The sequence below is a fragment of the Lucilia sericata genome, unplaced genomic scaffold, assembly GCF_015586225.1.
Source record: "Lucilia sericata isolate MDLA Ls3-8-SP2 unplaced genomic scaffold, ASM1558622v1 Contig001614F_arrow, whole genome shotgun sequence".
NCBI lineage: Eukaryota > Metazoa > Arthropoda > Insecta > Diptera > Calliphoridae > Lucilia > Lucilia sericata.
The window spans coordinates 93,140-110,366 of record NW_023995530.1 but is presented as its reverse complement, the minus strand read 5'-3'; the positions used below and the strand labels follow the sequence as shown (position 1 = coordinate 110,366).

The window sequence follows — 17,227 nt, the reverse complement described above, 5'->3', positions numbered from 1 at the left end:
TAATAAATGATAATAAATGAGTTTAGGTTTTTTTATTTGTATTTTAGCATAATAGAATCATAAATTGTTGAGATTTTTTTTTAGGAGAAATTTTAAAACTCTATTGTTATTTCATTTATTTTATAAAAATTTTAAAAAACAATTGTTATTTAAATTTAAAACCTGTTAACGGGATATTATCAATTAAATATTCGTTAACTATTAAATTTTTGTTTAATTATTTTAAAAGCTTAATTTCCTTTTCAAATTTTAATAACTTATTTTTGTTTGATTTTTATTTTTAGGAAGAACTATCGAATCGTTGGGCAGAAATGGCTGCTGAAGTTTCACATGTTTTGTCGAATGAATTGCAATTGGCAGAAGAAGATCAACCCATACCATTTGATTCGGCATCAGATGTACCAATTGATGATCAAAAGTAGGTCACTTAGGTTTTAATTTTTCTTTATTTAAAAAAAAAAAAAAAATTAATTGCTAACAAAAATATTAGGGTTCGCTTTATTTTGTTATTAGAGTTTGCAAATAATTTAAATTGTGGACAATGAAACGTTACGAAACGTTACTTTTGTTTAATCAAAACTTATATTTAATGTTCAGTTCAAGTAATTGGAAATTATTTAATTACAATAATAAGTAATTGTAATTGGCAAAACTAACTACAATTACAAGTAATTGCAAAGTTTCAATTACAAGTAATTGCAAAGTTTCAATTACAACTACATTTGATGTAATTATTACTCCCAAGCCTGCTGCATAAAAAGTACCGGACTTGACAATTACAATTATGTACTTGTATATGCATAATTAAGCAATAAACAATTATAATTATTTGTACTTACTTGTAATGCGTAATTGATAAATAACTAATTACAATTACTTGAAATTATAACTGAAGTTTTGACCTTTACAACTACTTGTAATTGTAATTGAAGTTCTACTCATTTACCGAATAAATATTACATGTAATTATGTAGGAAAAAATTCACTTTTGTTTAATCAAAAGGTGGCTTAAACGTTCAGTTTCATGTAATTGTAATTGGAAATTCTTTAATTACAATAATAAGTAATTGGAATTGGCAAAACTTCAAGTGCAATTACAAGTAATTGTAATTAGCAAAACTTCTAGTACTATTACAAGTAATTGTAATTAGTAGAGTTACGATTACAATTAATTCAAATATAATTGTAATTAGAAATGTAATCGTTTCAATTTCAAGACTGAAAAGTACTTAATTATGTTCACTTAGGTTAGGTTGATATGAGGATGTATAGTACATCAAATCCGAAGAAATACACGAAGGCCACTATCGAGCCTGTTGTGCGCACCTTTTTTTTCCAATCAGTATTAGTCAGGAATGTTATTTCTGGAATAACATCACTTCCAAGATACTTGGATCTAACTTCGACGAATGCCTGACAGTGGCAAAGAAAGTGCTACAGAGTTTCACTGTCCTCATCACATGCTCTACATTCGTCTGAATTCGCACGTCCAATTTTGTATAGATGTGCTCGTAATCCTGTGTGCCCACTTAAAATACGTACCATCATACTAACTTCAGACTTGCTCATTTTGAGGAGATTTCTCGTCGTATTCTCATCGGGGTCACCCCATAGGATCTTTGTGATTTTACGGGATTCTCTCACCCACATTTTTAATTCAGCTTTTGTTGCGTCGAATAGTTTTGCGTTTATCAGGTTAACTACATCCTGCTCTCTTCCCTTTAAAGCTATTACATTCGCTCTTTCGTTGCCGCGTACTCCCGAGTGGCCTGGTACCCATATGATGTAAACCTTGCCTCTGGGAAAGTATTCAGTTAAAGCTTTCTTACAATCCAATACGGTTTTAGATTTAATGCTATCACCTGATATCGCCCAATGGTCTTCTGGATGTCGGTAAATATATAAAGGGCTGTAAGCGCCATATTTATTCTAATCCAATTTACACATTCCGTTATTGCTCGGATTTCTGCCGGGAAGCTTGTGTTATGATTAGGTAAACGATGGTATATTTCGTTTCTGGGTCTTCAATATAAAACCCCAGATCCACTTTGTACTGGTATTTGCTCTAAAGTTCCACTTGACCAATACATTCTATCTGGGATCAGCGTTTCAAAGTTTCCGACATATTCAGTGTCTGGTATGCGATCAGGCACGTCCGATGAATGTGTATAACCTTCCAATGTGTCCAGTATACATTGATGACGTGTCCTATAACCGCTTTCGGCCTGTTCGCCTAAAGTAAAGAGCCGTTCGTTTGAATTACAATTTTTGTCTAAAGCAGTCCACCAGATTATTGTAGCATAAGATGGAGTTTTGTTCACTTATGATGTGCCAGTATTTCGACAAAGAGTCAATGCATCTGAAAGAAACAGTGATTTCCATTTTCTTTTGTCACAGATGTACTTTTTGTAAACGTGGGTGAAAATAATCGTCTTTTAGTGTCCCCTTTGTAAGCGAAAGAGTGGACACTTAAAAAACAAATTTAAGCTTGTGTATGTCTCTTCATAATGTATGGGGTGACGATTGACTTCTTCCTAGGGCGGTTGGTGACTAGAGGTAACTTTAAATGGTAGGTTGATTAGGTAGTTCGGGACTGTCCGACCGAACTGCTGGGTGGTTAGGATATGAGAAAAATCTCCAAAACCCTATATAGAATGTATATCAAATGAAAGGTCTTATGAATAAATTTCCTTTGATGTACATATATATAAATGTATATATCGAACATGGCATAGCATTCTGCCCTATTCTTCATGTTGCTTCTCGAAAATATGTCTGATGAAATTTTTAAAGATTTGTTTACACAAGTTATCCGAGGTCTTTAGGAAACTGTTTTCATTAGAGATGTAGACAGAAAGATGAAAATTTCTAATACATCTGCGATATCTATAGGGATTCAGAATATGTCACAAAATTATTGATGTTGTGAAAATTAGTAACGGAATGATAGACTTGTATATGGGCAATTTCATGTTAAGTGACCCAACTCAAAAAATAGATTTTGACCAAGGTTAGTACTATTGGATAGTAGGTCAGACACAAATTTTCAGCTTTATCGGTCAAGAACTGCCGGATTTAGAGGGGGTCAAAGTTGGACATTGTGGTCATACAGGGTTTTATTCACCTATTGGTCCTAACAAAAATTGCCCAAAGGAGTTCAGATAGCTATTTCGTCATTCTTTCCAAAATCTTTTTTAAATTTTTTGTTTTGCTTAACAGAAAGCTTATACAATTTTCTTTAAGGGCTTTAAATTCCCACAATGGGATGCGAGTGGGATATCTATAAAAAAAAAAAAATTTTAACTCACGAATTAAATTTTGTCTAGCCTACTATCCAATAGTACTAACCTTGGTGCGATTTTCATTAAAATCGTTTTTAAAAGTTGGGTCACTTGACATGAAATTGCCCATATGTATGCCCCACTCAGTAAAGTGAAGGGTATTAAAAAAACTGTTAGTAGCAAAATATTTAGTTTTTTGTTGCTTTAAAAAAAAACAAACTTGTTTTTTCTAAAATTTATTTATATCGAACAGAACTTCTGTTTGTTATTTTGAATATTGCCACTGGGGAGGAGAAACTATTTAAATACCTTATGATATGGAGTGTTGTGTGATGTTGTACATTTAGTTAGTGATGTGGTGATGGCATATAATTAAAAACTTTATAGTTTTTTATATGCAGTATGATTGCAGTCGGTTAACATAGTTAAAAAATAGTTTGATTAAATTTCAAAAAATGTTTCAACAAAAATAATAAAATATGCTTAAATGAAATGGAATGTAATTAAACAATTTTATATAATTTCCAAATAAATAATATACTATTTTAAATACTTATTAAAAATTGAAAAATATATAACTAAGTAATATTAGTTATACTATAAAATCATAAACTATACATACCTAAAATGCTGATAAATTTAAAACAAGTAGGAAAGTATAGTCGGGCATGGCCGACCATATAATACCCTACACCATGAGTATATTTTAAAAATTTTTATTTTTCACAAAGAAACTTTTATGTTGAATTTTACCTTAATTCCAAAGTATTTAAGCAATTTATTGATAAAAACAAATTTTCTAAATGAGGCTTTATATAGGAGTATAGGTCAAACATGGGCCGATCCTCATTAAATTTGGGAAAAGGATATATTTTTAAATAATAGTTAATTATGTTGAGTTTCATTGCGATACAAATGGTTACAAGTCAATTTTAGACGTTTAAGACATTTTTTGAAGGGGGGTTTGTATGGGGGCTAGGGTCAAATAAGGGCCGATCATTACGAAAATCTGCAGTGTCATTTATACTTATATAAAACTTATTTGTGCCAATTTTTAGAGAGATAATAACATATTTGACGTAATTATGGCATAAAAAGCCCAAATCGGGAGGTACGGTTGTATGGGGGCTAGGTGAAATAATGGACCGATTTCAACCATTTTCAATAGGCTTCGTCCTTGTGCCAAAAAACATGCTTGGTCCAAATTTCATCAATTTCATACATGGACAGCCAGCCAGCCGGACAGACGGACGGACGGACGGACGGACATGTCTTAATCGACTCAAAATGTGATTTTGAGTCGATCGGTATACTTAAAGGTGGGTGTAGGACCAATATTTTTGTGTGTTACAAACATCAGCACAAACGTATAATACCCTCCCCACTATAGTGGTGTAGGGTATAAAAAGTCAAAACTCTGGCACTAAATATATTTCTTGAATCTTAACCGAGATTCTTCTTCATTACCATATATCAAATCGTTTAAACTCTACAAAAGAAAAGACAATAAAAATGTATTTTCTACATTTCTACATCATAAAATCAATATAATTTGATTAAATAAAATAAAATAGTGTTTTCTTACGACAATCCCCAAATAATTGTATTGTATTTGATTTTTTTTTCTTTACGCCATTATTTTCTTTTTATGTATATCTTCGATAGAATTTCATCAACTTAAGTACATTCATATCATACAATTCATTTTATTTCAATACATTTCATACTTATTCGTTCTTTTGATGATTAGTTTGTTCAGATTTTTACTTTGACATACATACTTTTTCTTATTTCTTATTGGTGTTTTACTTACTTGAACTACATCAAGTATATGTTCTTGAGGAAAAGTTATCGCAAATAATTTTGTTTCGTTTTATCATTTCCTTTGTGCTGCTGGATTTTCCATGTTAGGAAAAGGTGTTACATTTGTATGATTTGGAAATAATTTAAATTTCTTCATATGTAATGTTTTCTCCAAAAAGTACATCGAAATCTTGAAACCTTGATCTCAGTACAATATGTTAAATAAAAATTCTACAATCTTTACGAAATGGGTTTCAAACATAATGTAATGAGATCAAGATTTTCAATCGCTGGTTGGGAGCTGAGGCTCTTTTCAAAAAAAAAAAAAAAAAAAAAAAAAAAATATATTTTTGTACTCTACACCAATATAGTGTATTATGCGTTTGTATTGATGTTTGTAACACCCAAAAATATTGGTACTACATATGATGTTTTGATGAAATTTGGCTATTGAATATGATTGAAATCGGGCTTTTCAGCTCATAATTATGTTAAATGTTCCAGTATGCCAACAAAAATCGGCAAAATTTAGTTTTTTAGAAGTTTAAAACCATTGCCCCCATACAAACTCCCCTTTAGAAAATGACTTGAAGGTCAAAATTCACTTATAAACACTAATAACACGATAAAATTCCACATAAATAACTTTGATGCAGATGTAAATTACTCTACTAACATTTATAAGGATAGGTCCATATTTACCCTCCCCCCTATATAAGCACTCTTGTAGAAAATATCTTTTTTTTTTTTGTTAACAATAAGTTGAAATTTTTCGGAATTAAGATAAAAATCAAATTAAATGCTTTATTTTTTAAAAAATTATCCAAATTTTTAACATACCCACTGGTGTAGGGTATCATATGGTCGACCATGCCCGGCTATACATTTTATTTTTCCTCTAATTAGAACATTAGTATGCATGGTTTAATAGGTATTTCTTGAAAAAAGTGGAAATTAATTATAATATTTGTTAACCTTTCATTTTTGGAAGAGGTGGTCTACGGACGCTTAAAGTCGCACATGCCTTGGGCTATTTATACCCTACACCACTATAGTGGGGAGGGTATTATACGTTTGTGCCCACCTTAAAGTGTACCGATCGATTCAGAATTATTTTTTTAGTCGATTAAGTCTGTCCGTCTGGCTGGCTGTACATGTAAGTATAAATGACACTGTAGATTTTCGTAATGATCGGCCCTTATTTGACCCTAACCCCCCATACAAACCACCCTTCAAAAAATGTCTTAAACGTCTAAAATTGACTTTTAACCATTTGTATCGCAATGAAACTCAACAAAATTAACTGTTATTTAAAAATATCCTTTTTCCAAATTTAATGAGGATCGGCCCATGTTTGACCTATACTCCTATATAAAGCCTCATTTAGAAAATTAGTTTTTTTTTACCAATAAATTGCTTAAATACTTTGGAATTAAGGTAAAATTCAACATAAAAGTTTCTTTATGAAAAATAAAAATTTTAAAAATATACTCATGGTGTAGGGTATTATATGGTTGGCCATTCCCAAATATACTTTCCTACTTGTTTTCCTGTGTTTTTTAATTATTTTTTTGCAAGTGTCCAATGTGTTTGAAATTCCTTTTCCATAGTGGTTATGATGCCAAATCGGGCCAGAAATGTGAAGGTACTCTGTGCTGATTTTCTTTTTTTGTCCGGTATTAGTCTTGAACATTACCTCGTCCATCAGCGGCACAAATCATGACCAGGTAGTTAGTTGTAAAATGTCTATATATGTACAGAGAATAGATTGCAAATAAAGAATTTCACTCTTTTTCTCGGCTTTTAAGTTTTTTACTTTTGATTGATCAGAATTTTCTGAACTTTATATGACTTCAACCCAGCATGAGCTTAGGCTCTACGCACAAAAGAATATCGAATATCAAAACTTTACGAGCTGCTTTTCTAATGGAAGTCTCTTGGGTGATTTTGGAAATAGTTATTGGACTTAGTTTGCCCTATCAATATCTGCTTGAACTTGCTTCCAAGATCCTGATTTTCTTGTTCAAGTATTCTTTATACGGTTCTTTAAGGAAGCTTCATTTGTACTTTTTTTTTGTCCATATTGTTAAATTTTCTTTTGTTTTGTAATATTTTGGAACCAAGAATAAGTTTTAGCTAGAAAGTTTTTCTGACTCAGTCCTTATTATCTAAATATAACTCGTTGCCATGCCTTTCTATAGCGAGTCTGATTTGTTAAAAGTTTATTTTGAAAATACTTTTGCATACCTTGACAAAATAACATTGTTGTGATATTAGTTCCTAGATACTACTTTGACAGCATTCACAACAACATAAGTCACTATTCTAAAACACCATCAACATAAAGTTGTCGCCATTTGTTGTTTTTTTTTCTCCTAAAATGATGAAAGGAAGAGAAAAAACATTTCAAAATGTCTTTAAATTTGATTGAATCTTGTTATTTTATTTCTGCTACATCATCATCAATTCAAAGATTTCTCGTTTTTTTGCCTAGATTAACTTTATTTTATAAAAATCCTTTTGTTAACAATTTGTCTTTTTTATCTTCTATATTTACGTCTATTTCAGGGAAGATTGTATGATAAGGATTCACAAAATGTTGCGCACTGGTAAATTGGAACATGCCGTTGCATTAATGCGTGCTGCCAGGTAAGTTTAATACTATATTTCTATCAAGTACAGTAACATCCCCTTCACCACTCACTCATACATAAGGAAAATATTGTATTGAAATCTATTGATAGAAAAGTGTGTGTGTGTTGAGTAAAAGGAAAACACTGGTTTTAAATTTCCTTTTAAAAACACTCGCTAATGTGTTTTTTTCAACTGAAATGTATTTTTGATTACACTTTAATAACGAAAGTGTTTATATGCTTTTTAGCTCAAAGAATTGTTAAAAGTTATATGGATAAAAAATTGAGTTTATATGAGATATGTTTACAAATATACAAAAAGACATTTTTTTGAAAGGAAACTAAAAGATTAAAGGTCTTAAATTTCAATCATATTAGATTGCTAAATCTTTTATTTAGATTATTTTTTAAAAATACAAAGTATCCTTTAGTTGCCTATAGCAATCAAAACAAGTGAGAGTGTTATATTCGGCTGTGCCGAATCTCATATACCCACCATCAAACCGTATGCCTTAAAAGATATTACTCATCAAATTAACTGATGAGGACCTTATATGAGAGATAGAGTTAATAATTGACCGTTTTCATAAACAAATTTTAGACCAATTTTGGTTCATACAAAACATCTTTTCATCGAATATCACTTCCCGACACTTTCCCCGCATGAAATTGGGTTGAAGATGATTATGTTCCTATAAATGTTTTTTTATAAATTTCATAACTGTTCACGTATTTTTAAGTCAGCAAAGATCGTTAAAGTAATTTTCTTATGGACCGATCCTCAATACATTTGATGAATAGGTTTTAACTCGTATAAAAAATATGTGTGTGTGTCGAATTTCATCGCTTTTCTGTATTCTGTATTTTTAAGCCAGTAATTATCGTTTAAGTAATTTTTTGAAGGGCACCTTATATGTGGTCAATTATGGACCGATCCATATAAATTTGATAGAGAGATTTTTGTATCATTGAAACTTATGTGTGTCGAATTTCATCACTATACTCGTATTTTTAAGCCAATAATGAGCGTTAAAGTCATTTCTGAAGGGTACCTTATATAGGGGTAGGGTCAATTATGGACTGATCAACATACAATTAGGTAGAGAAGTTTTTGATAATAAGAGACTTATGTCAAATTTCATTGTTATACTAGTATTTTTAAGCCAGTAATGAGCGTTAAACAAATTTTCTGAAGGGGCCTTATAAGAGGGTAGGGTCAATTATGGACCGACTCCTCATAAAATGGTAGGAAGATTTTGGATCATATGAAACTTTGTGTGTTAAATTTTATTACTATAATCGTATTTTTAAGCCAGTAATGGGCGCTAAAGTAATTTTCGAAAGGGGACCTTATATGGGGGTAGGGCAATTATGGACCGATCGACATAAAATTTCATTGTTATGTAGTGAATATTTGTGGAAAATTTCAATCCTCTATCTTGCTCCGTTCGGACTCTATCGTGCTTTCAACAGACAGACAGACGGGCGGGCGGACGGACGGACGGACAGACAGACATGGCTAGATCGTCTTAGAATTAAATAAGGACCCAGAATATATATACATTTTGTGGGTCTATGAAAAATATTTCGATGTGTTACAAACGGAATGAAAAATCAATATACCCCCATCCTTTTTGGTGGTGGGTATAAAAAAGTCTAGAAACATTTTGTTATCTTTAAAATAGGCTTGACTTATGTGTAAAACTTAGTACTTTTTCCCAGACGCAACAATTTTATTGTTTTTACACAACAGCCATTTTTAATCTTTAAAAACAAAACTAACTCCTTTACTTTATCTCACTTAGATTAACCAAATTAAAACCAACTACCAAGTAACTAATTATGTAAGATTCACCTAAAGTGGGTGTCTACAGTAAAGTTTGCATTAGTTTTATCTAAATCAAGTTTAAATTTAATGCCACATAAATAACTTTAGACACTTTTTTTCTGGACAAAAAAAAAAAAAAAAAAAAAAATATATGCTAAAATAGGATGAAACTACAAAGAAACTAGTGGTTAAATTTAGAAAGAATACACCATAGAGTAAAAAATGTTAAATATAATTAACACCTACTTGCATGGTATGAGTATAAAGTGATAAAATTAAATATGTACTACAAGAAAAAGACCCAGACTACTATCCTCCACTAAAACTATTTGTTTTGTCTATATTTTTTTAATTTTATTCTTTTATTCAAACGAAGTTTTACATAAAAGTGAACATTTGGGAATAAAATGTGCGGACGTTCATTAGGGGTTCTTGGAACCTTTCATATGAATTAAATACAAAAATTCGTATGTCTAAGAAACTATTAGAGCTAAACTCTTGCATCTATGTATATATTTAGATCTAGAGTCCTCAAATTTAGCATGAAGAACTTTGACACTCATGTGAACATGAGAGGTACCATACCCATATTGGTATGGTACCTGATTCCTTAAATTTTATATACATTTGCTATTAAATCATACCAAAAATTCTCAAATAAGTACTTTTAAAGATAACTTTGACCTCAAAAAGGCTTAAATTAGGTTTTCGTACTCAAAGGGTCGGTACTTGAATAAGTATTTTGTACTTGGTTTAAAAAAAAGCCGTACTGACCATACTTCTGAAACCGCTTGGGATTTCGTTTCAGTTCTCTGTTTCTTAATCAGAAACTGAGTACTTTTCCTTTTGAAAAAAGTACTCTTAATTAGTTTACTCATAGTCTGTATACTTTTCGTATAGAAATCTGCATCTAAGTATTTTTTCTATATAAAAAGTTCGTAGAATTCAATTACTATTCGTTGCACTCAGAATATGTTTACTTTTCCTATAGAAAAAGTACTCTGTCTCTTAAAAATTATAGTGTACTCAATATCTATAAAAAAGCGCTCAGAATCTGATTATTTTTCTTATAGAAGCTTTTAGAATCTGATAACTTTTCTTGCAGAAAAACACACTCAGAATATGGAAAATTTTCTTATAGAAAAGCACTTTGGATCTGTGTTTGGTTTGTGAGTACCTTTTCTATAATTTCTGTGCACTTTTAGTGCAAAATCTGCTTTAAAAAACATTTTCTTAAAGAACGAAACTATCTTTATTTAACACTTTTTAGGCAATGTTCACATTTTACCACCTAAAAATTCTCAGTGAGTAATGTAGTCACTTCCACTTCTATATTGCAAAAGAGTAAAACTGTTTTATACTCAACACCACTATAGTAAGGTTGTTTGTTGAGCTGATGTTTATAAACACCCAGAAAATATTGGTAATACACCCAACTTAAAGTATTGCAATCGGTTCCGAATCACTTTCCGATTCGATTAAGCTATGTTCGACTGTCCGTCCGTTTGTCTTTACACGTCTGTGTGTTCTTGTGCGCCCGAAACAGATCGCAATAAGGTCAGATAATTTGCGGAAATTTGGCACATATACATATGTGCCAAATACTAGGTAATGACTTTCAATTGAAATTACTTACCTAACAACATACTATTCAATGACTAGTACATATAGTTTGGATTACATAGAAGTAGTCTAATAAGGTCTTACTAACAATGTGTTATATAAATACTTTATAATTCATTAGTCATCTTGCTAGTGAAGATATAGAAGATGTATACTTTTTTCATGCGATTTACAATGACTACTTTTTCTAATTATTTGTAATCGTTTGTGGTAAGTACTTGCCTCCAATTACTTCACCATGTTGAAATAATGACTTAAAATGCTATTGTGTAAGTAATTTAAGCATTTTAACCCCTTACATGGTAATGAAAGTTTTCGCTGGGATACTTTTCTCTTCGCCCAATGACGAAGCCAATTGAAAATGGTTGAAATCGGTTTATTATTTTCGTAACCCCGTATAGGGCCCTAGGGCTCATAAATGTTTTAAATTTTATAGTACTTAACTTTACAAAAATTGGCACAACTTAGTTTTGTATAAGATTAAGTTGTTATGATCGGGCCTCATTTGACCCCTTGACCCATTACAAAGTCCCCTTCCGACAATGATTTGAAGGTGCAATAATTCACTTATAAACACTAGTATCTCAATAACTTTAAAGGAAACGTAAACGCTTCTACTAATATATGAAAGGTAGGTCCATATTTACAATAAGCCCCCCTATAATCTCTCTTTCAGAAAATCATTTTTTTCAACAAATTATTATTAAAACTATTTCGGAATTAAGACAAAAAACAGTTTATATTATAAATGTTTACAGACATGTAGAGGGTATCATATGGTCGACCATGCCGATTATACATTCTTACTTGTTTATATATAAAAAGTAGTTTAAAACATAAAAAGAGAACAAGTCTAAAAAAATTGTGGGCGAAAAAAAAAAAACACAAGAATACAAGAGTGGATCACAATATAATGCAAAGTAACAAAAGTATAATACAACAATAGAAGTGAATAGAAAAGGTGGACATTGTTTTTAAAGGTAGAATTTTAAATTGTGTTCTGAGTAACAAATTTAACAGCAAAAACGAATTTCGTAAAAGCTACATTTGTTAAAATTTAAAATAGATTTTTATTTTTTTTTTTACAAAATTTTAGTTTTCATTAAAAAAAACACAAGAGATCACATATTAACGCACTATTTTAAGTGTTCGGGGAACTATTTTGTCGGTTATAACTGAAACTTCAATGCTGTTATTCCTGGTTATTAAACACTAAATTATATAATAGCATTAACACAATGTTGATATTTTAATAATTCTTTGTTGTGTTGTATTTTGAAAGAGTTTAGTTACCGCACAACAGCTTAACAAAAGCCATATCTGTAGCTATGATTATTTGCGTTAGTCTGAAAATCAGCTTAATGTCTTTGTCCATTGTATACGAGCAAAATATTATAGAAATATACATACAAATATAATTTCAATTTAAACATACAACATACCTACATACAAATATATATTTTCCCTGATGTGCAGAAAGAGTAATACGAAAAAAATGTATAAAATGTAGTCAACTTCATCAGGTATCAACTTAATTTTCCTCTTGTATTTCTCGATGCAACTATACAGACACAAACACACATACGCTTTTATCTTTTGCTATAAATAAAAACTATTTAATATTCCTAGAGGCGCCACAAGTGTTGTGGTGTTGCAGCGATACCAAGGAAGTAAGCAACCAACAAACCAAACAACCAATCTCTACTGGCTTTATGAATGTGTTCCAAAGACAAATGCCGTGCGCGCCATAGCCAAAAACAAAACAGAAACAAAAAACCACTTAAAAGCGTGTGGCCATTGTAAAAGTTGTCTGCCACAAGAGCTGAAGTAAGCTCGTCGCTCTTAATGCTCAACAACAGCTTTTTTAAGACTGTATTTTTTCCTATTATCTACCTTTTTATACAAAATATTTTGCAGCACCTCTCCTAGCAATGTGTTTTTTTGTTGGCCACTAGGAACAAAAAAAAGTCCTGTTGTCGGAAACGATAAAATAGAGTTTAATGTTGATACATATAAACTACTCATGCACTCACTTTTTATTTGGTATTTTTAACATCAAATATTTTTCCACATTAAAAATGCCATCTTTTAAAAAAATAAACTTTAAATGTGAAAGGTACGAAAATGTAGGAGTCTGGCTCTGTCTATAGGTGCAACGTAAAGTTCATTTATTATGCAAAATAATACCTCTACATTTTTCTTTGCCTTCATGTCCTTGTACTTTACAGAATTTTTCAATACATACTCATAAATAAGGTTTACTTTATTTTTTTGTTATTTTAAGAACTTTAAAGCTTTAAAAGCTAGGAAAATGTTTTAAGCAAAAGTAGTTAGATTTTGAGTACATTTGTCATAAAATAAATTACTCAGTACTCAGTCTGAGTACATTTGCCGTAGAAAAACTTGGTCAGATCCAACATTTTCCAAAGAATGTCAGGATCTGAGTACTTTTTCCATAGAAAAAGTGTTCGAAATCTGAGTACTATTTCAATAGGAAAAGTGGTCGGAATCTGGTCATAATTTAGAGTACTTTTTCCATAGAAAAAGTAGTCAGAATTTGACTACTTTTTTCATACTTAGATCTGACAGAATCTGAGTATTTAAACAAATGTACATAGTTAGAATCTGAGTACTTTTTCAAATATGAGTACTTTATCTCTAGGAAAAGTCGGAATCGAAGAACTTTTTTCATAGAAAAAGTAGTCAGAATTTGAGTAAGATTTATCATAAATAATTGGTTAGAATCTGGTTACTTTTTTCATAAAAAAGTAGTCAAGATCTGAGTACTTAATAGAAAAAGCAAGAATGTTTTTTAAAGAAAAAATTGTCAGAATGTAATTACATACACTTTTCATAGAAAAAGTAGTCAGGATTGGAGTTCTTTTTTATAAAGTATTCAGAATCGGAGTACTCTTTCATAGAAAAAGTCGTGAGAATCTTAGTACTTTTCAATGGGAAAAGTAGTCAGAATCCGAGTAATTATTTCGTAAAAAATCCGAGTACGCAGAAAAGTAGTAAGAGTAGGATTTCATAAAACATTTTTCTGAATCTGAATATTTGTTTCATAGTCAAAGTAGTCAGAATCAGAGTATTTTTTTCAAAGAAAAAATAATCAGAACAAGTATTTTTTTTTTTCATAGAAAAAGTAGTTAGGGTCGGAGTACATTTTTCATAGAAAAACTATTCTGAATTTGAGAAATAGTCCTAATGTGAGTACTTGTTTAATACACTGAAAATAATACATGCTACGTCAAAAATATCAGTAACACCACAAGATTTTTCACATATGTATGTATATAATATGAACAATCAAATTACCAACATAGATCTGTATCGGTCCATAATTGGTCATAGCTCTCATATAAGAAACACTTTCGAAAAACACTTAAATGCACATAAATAATTAAGATACATATAAGGATATCGGAATAATATTCAACATAAATAAGTATGTTTTGTGTATACATATATTACCCTGAAATATATTTTTGGGATCGGTCAATAATTGGTCATAGCTATATATATATATATATATATATGTATATATATATAAGGCTCACTTCCGATAACCACTTAAACGCAGCTATTTCATTACGGAGTGAAGATATCGTTATAAAATTCGTCAGGAATGTGTTTAAACTATCCTGCGAAATTCTTTCCGGATCGGTCCATAATTGGTCATAGCTCTCATATAAGGTCCACTTCCGAAAATTACTTAAATGCAGATAACTTATTTAGAAATAAGATACTTTAATAATATTTGACATAAATATGTTTTTGGTATAAAAATAAATAAATTTTTTCGGATCGGTCCATAATTGGTCATATATATTTCTTTAATAAATAAAAAAAATGCATGACTTTATTTTGTGTATATATAGATATCATCTAAAAAAATTTAGTGTCAATACATAATTGGTTATAGCTCTCATATATGGTCCACTTCCTTAAGTCACTTTATTCCATATATTTCATTAATGGACAATTTCGTGCAAAGTGACCCAACTCAAAAAAAAATTGTCCAAAGGAGTTCAGATAGCTATTTCCAATTTCCATTTTTTTTTTTTAATTTAAATTTTTTAAACTACCTTTTTTGCTTAGAAGAAAGCTTTAAGGGCTTTATAGTCCTATAATGGGACTATTTTTTAACCCATGAATATGATTTTCAATATTTGGTACTTCATTTCCCCTATTTTTAAAATTGCCGTTTTTGTTGTTTTTATACCCACCATCAAAAAATATGGGGGGTATATTGATTTTGTCATTCCGTTTGTAACACATCGAAATATTGGTCATAGACCCACAGAGGTATATAAATATATTCTGGGTACTTATTAAATTCTAAGACGATCTAGCCATGTTCGTCCGTCTGTCTGTCTGCTGAAGCAGAGGGTTGAAATTTTCCACAAATATTTTCTATAGGTAAGGTTTGTTTGGTATTGAAAATATCGGTCCATGTTTTCGGATAGCTCCCATACAAGTAGACCCTCGAACAAGAGCTTTAACGGGCATATCTGTTTTAAAAGTACGAGTATAGCGATGAAATTCGACATAAATAAATTTCATATAAGCCAAAATCTCCCTACAAAATATTATGAGGATCGGTCCATAATTGACCCTACCACCCATATAAGGTCCCCTTCTTCAGAAAATGGCTATAACGTTCATTATTTAAGATTAGTCATAACCGAATATAGCACTCTAACTTGGCTTACCTCTAGTCTGTTTTAAAACGGAGAGGCATTAGTGATTTGAGTACTTATGCAAATGTCTTGTAAAATTTAATCTAAATTTAATGTTTTTCTTTAAAAAACTTTAAAACTTTTGTAACACCTTTTAAATTTGTGATATATTTGTCGAGTTTTTCTTACAGTGTAAGCCCCTCTTAGCAATATGTATATGAGTGAATACATAGCAAGGTTTTGTATATATTTGATCTAATTTTTTTTTACTTGTTTCTAAATGTTTTTACAATTTTATAGTTTATTTAAAAGTTAGTGAAATAAAAAACTAAACAAATACTACTATAGTTTTTAGGATTTTATATACATAGTTTGTTTTACATTTTTCGCATGTACTTCACTTTACAATTTCAAGTTGTCCAGTAGTCTGTATTGTACTATTTGGTTGCTGTTTTTTTTTTAGGGGATTTAGTTTATTGAAATGCAACATAATTCTTTTTGCCTCATGCTAACAACTTGTTTTTCCTTTTTGACCATAAGGGATAAAGATGTACGTGTTTTGTGTGAATTTTTTGGCCAATAAATAAATTTTGTTTGTTTTATCTTTTGGGTATTTAAAAATTGTACTGTATTTGAATATATATTTACAAAATTCATAATCACCCACTGTCTAGACATTTAAGTCTCACAATTTTTTTTTATTTTCTATTTAAATTTCTTTCATTTTTGATTATAAAGTTGGTTGTTTTTTTTTTATTGTTACGAATTCATTGAAAACATCTGGGATTGTGTTTCCGAGTAAATGAATGAATGATGATAAAGATGAAGATGACACCCTTGCCATGAGTTAATAGCAGACTGTTATAACAGTTCAAGGCAAAAATGTTTTCTTGAAATATTTTGTAGAATTACTGGTGAAATAAGGATTTGTTTAAGTTGTCATATGTTTATTTTATAAAAACAAATATGTTCAATTCACAATCAAGTTGTATATTGTACCTACTAGAGTGTAGTAACAGTGATTGTGAACAGATCTTTGCAGCAAGTCATAAGTTTATGTTTTCAATGAAAAAAAAAAAAAAAACAATCAAAACAAATGTACATAACAATGTCAAAAGATAAGAAAATCAAAAAAATATTAAATTAATTAAACATGCGAAATAAACCAAATTAATTTCTTTGAATTTTCAATGCTTTTATATTCTTTATTCCACATTTTAAACTAATAAATAAACAGTTTTTAATAAAATTTTAGTTTTTTTGTTTTGGTAAACAGCTGTTTGTTTTTGATTTCAGTGTTACCACTTTATCGTTTTTTATGCTAAAATCGTTTGAATTTTTTGTTTATATGTCGAAATAAACAATCGGCAACACTAA

The 17,227-nt window shown here is 30.2% G+C and overlaps 1 protein-coding gene across 1 annotated transcript in view; it reads left to right on the top strand.

The window, feature by feature from the left end:
- Positions 1 to 284: 284 nt before the first annotated feature.
- LOC119612143 (protein timeless homolog) overlaps positions 285 to 17,227 on the top strand; it is a gene marked incomplete at its 5' end in the record, with an annotated part of 49,400 nt that continues 32,457 nt past the window's right edge. The window contains 2 exons of the mRNA XM_037967888.1: positions 285 to 418; positions 7,653 to 7,733. Coding sequence (XP_037823816.1) covers positions 285 to 418; positions 7,653 to 7,733 — 215 coding nt within the window. The remainder of the gene's footprint in view (positions 419 to 7,652; positions 7,734 to 17,227) is intronic.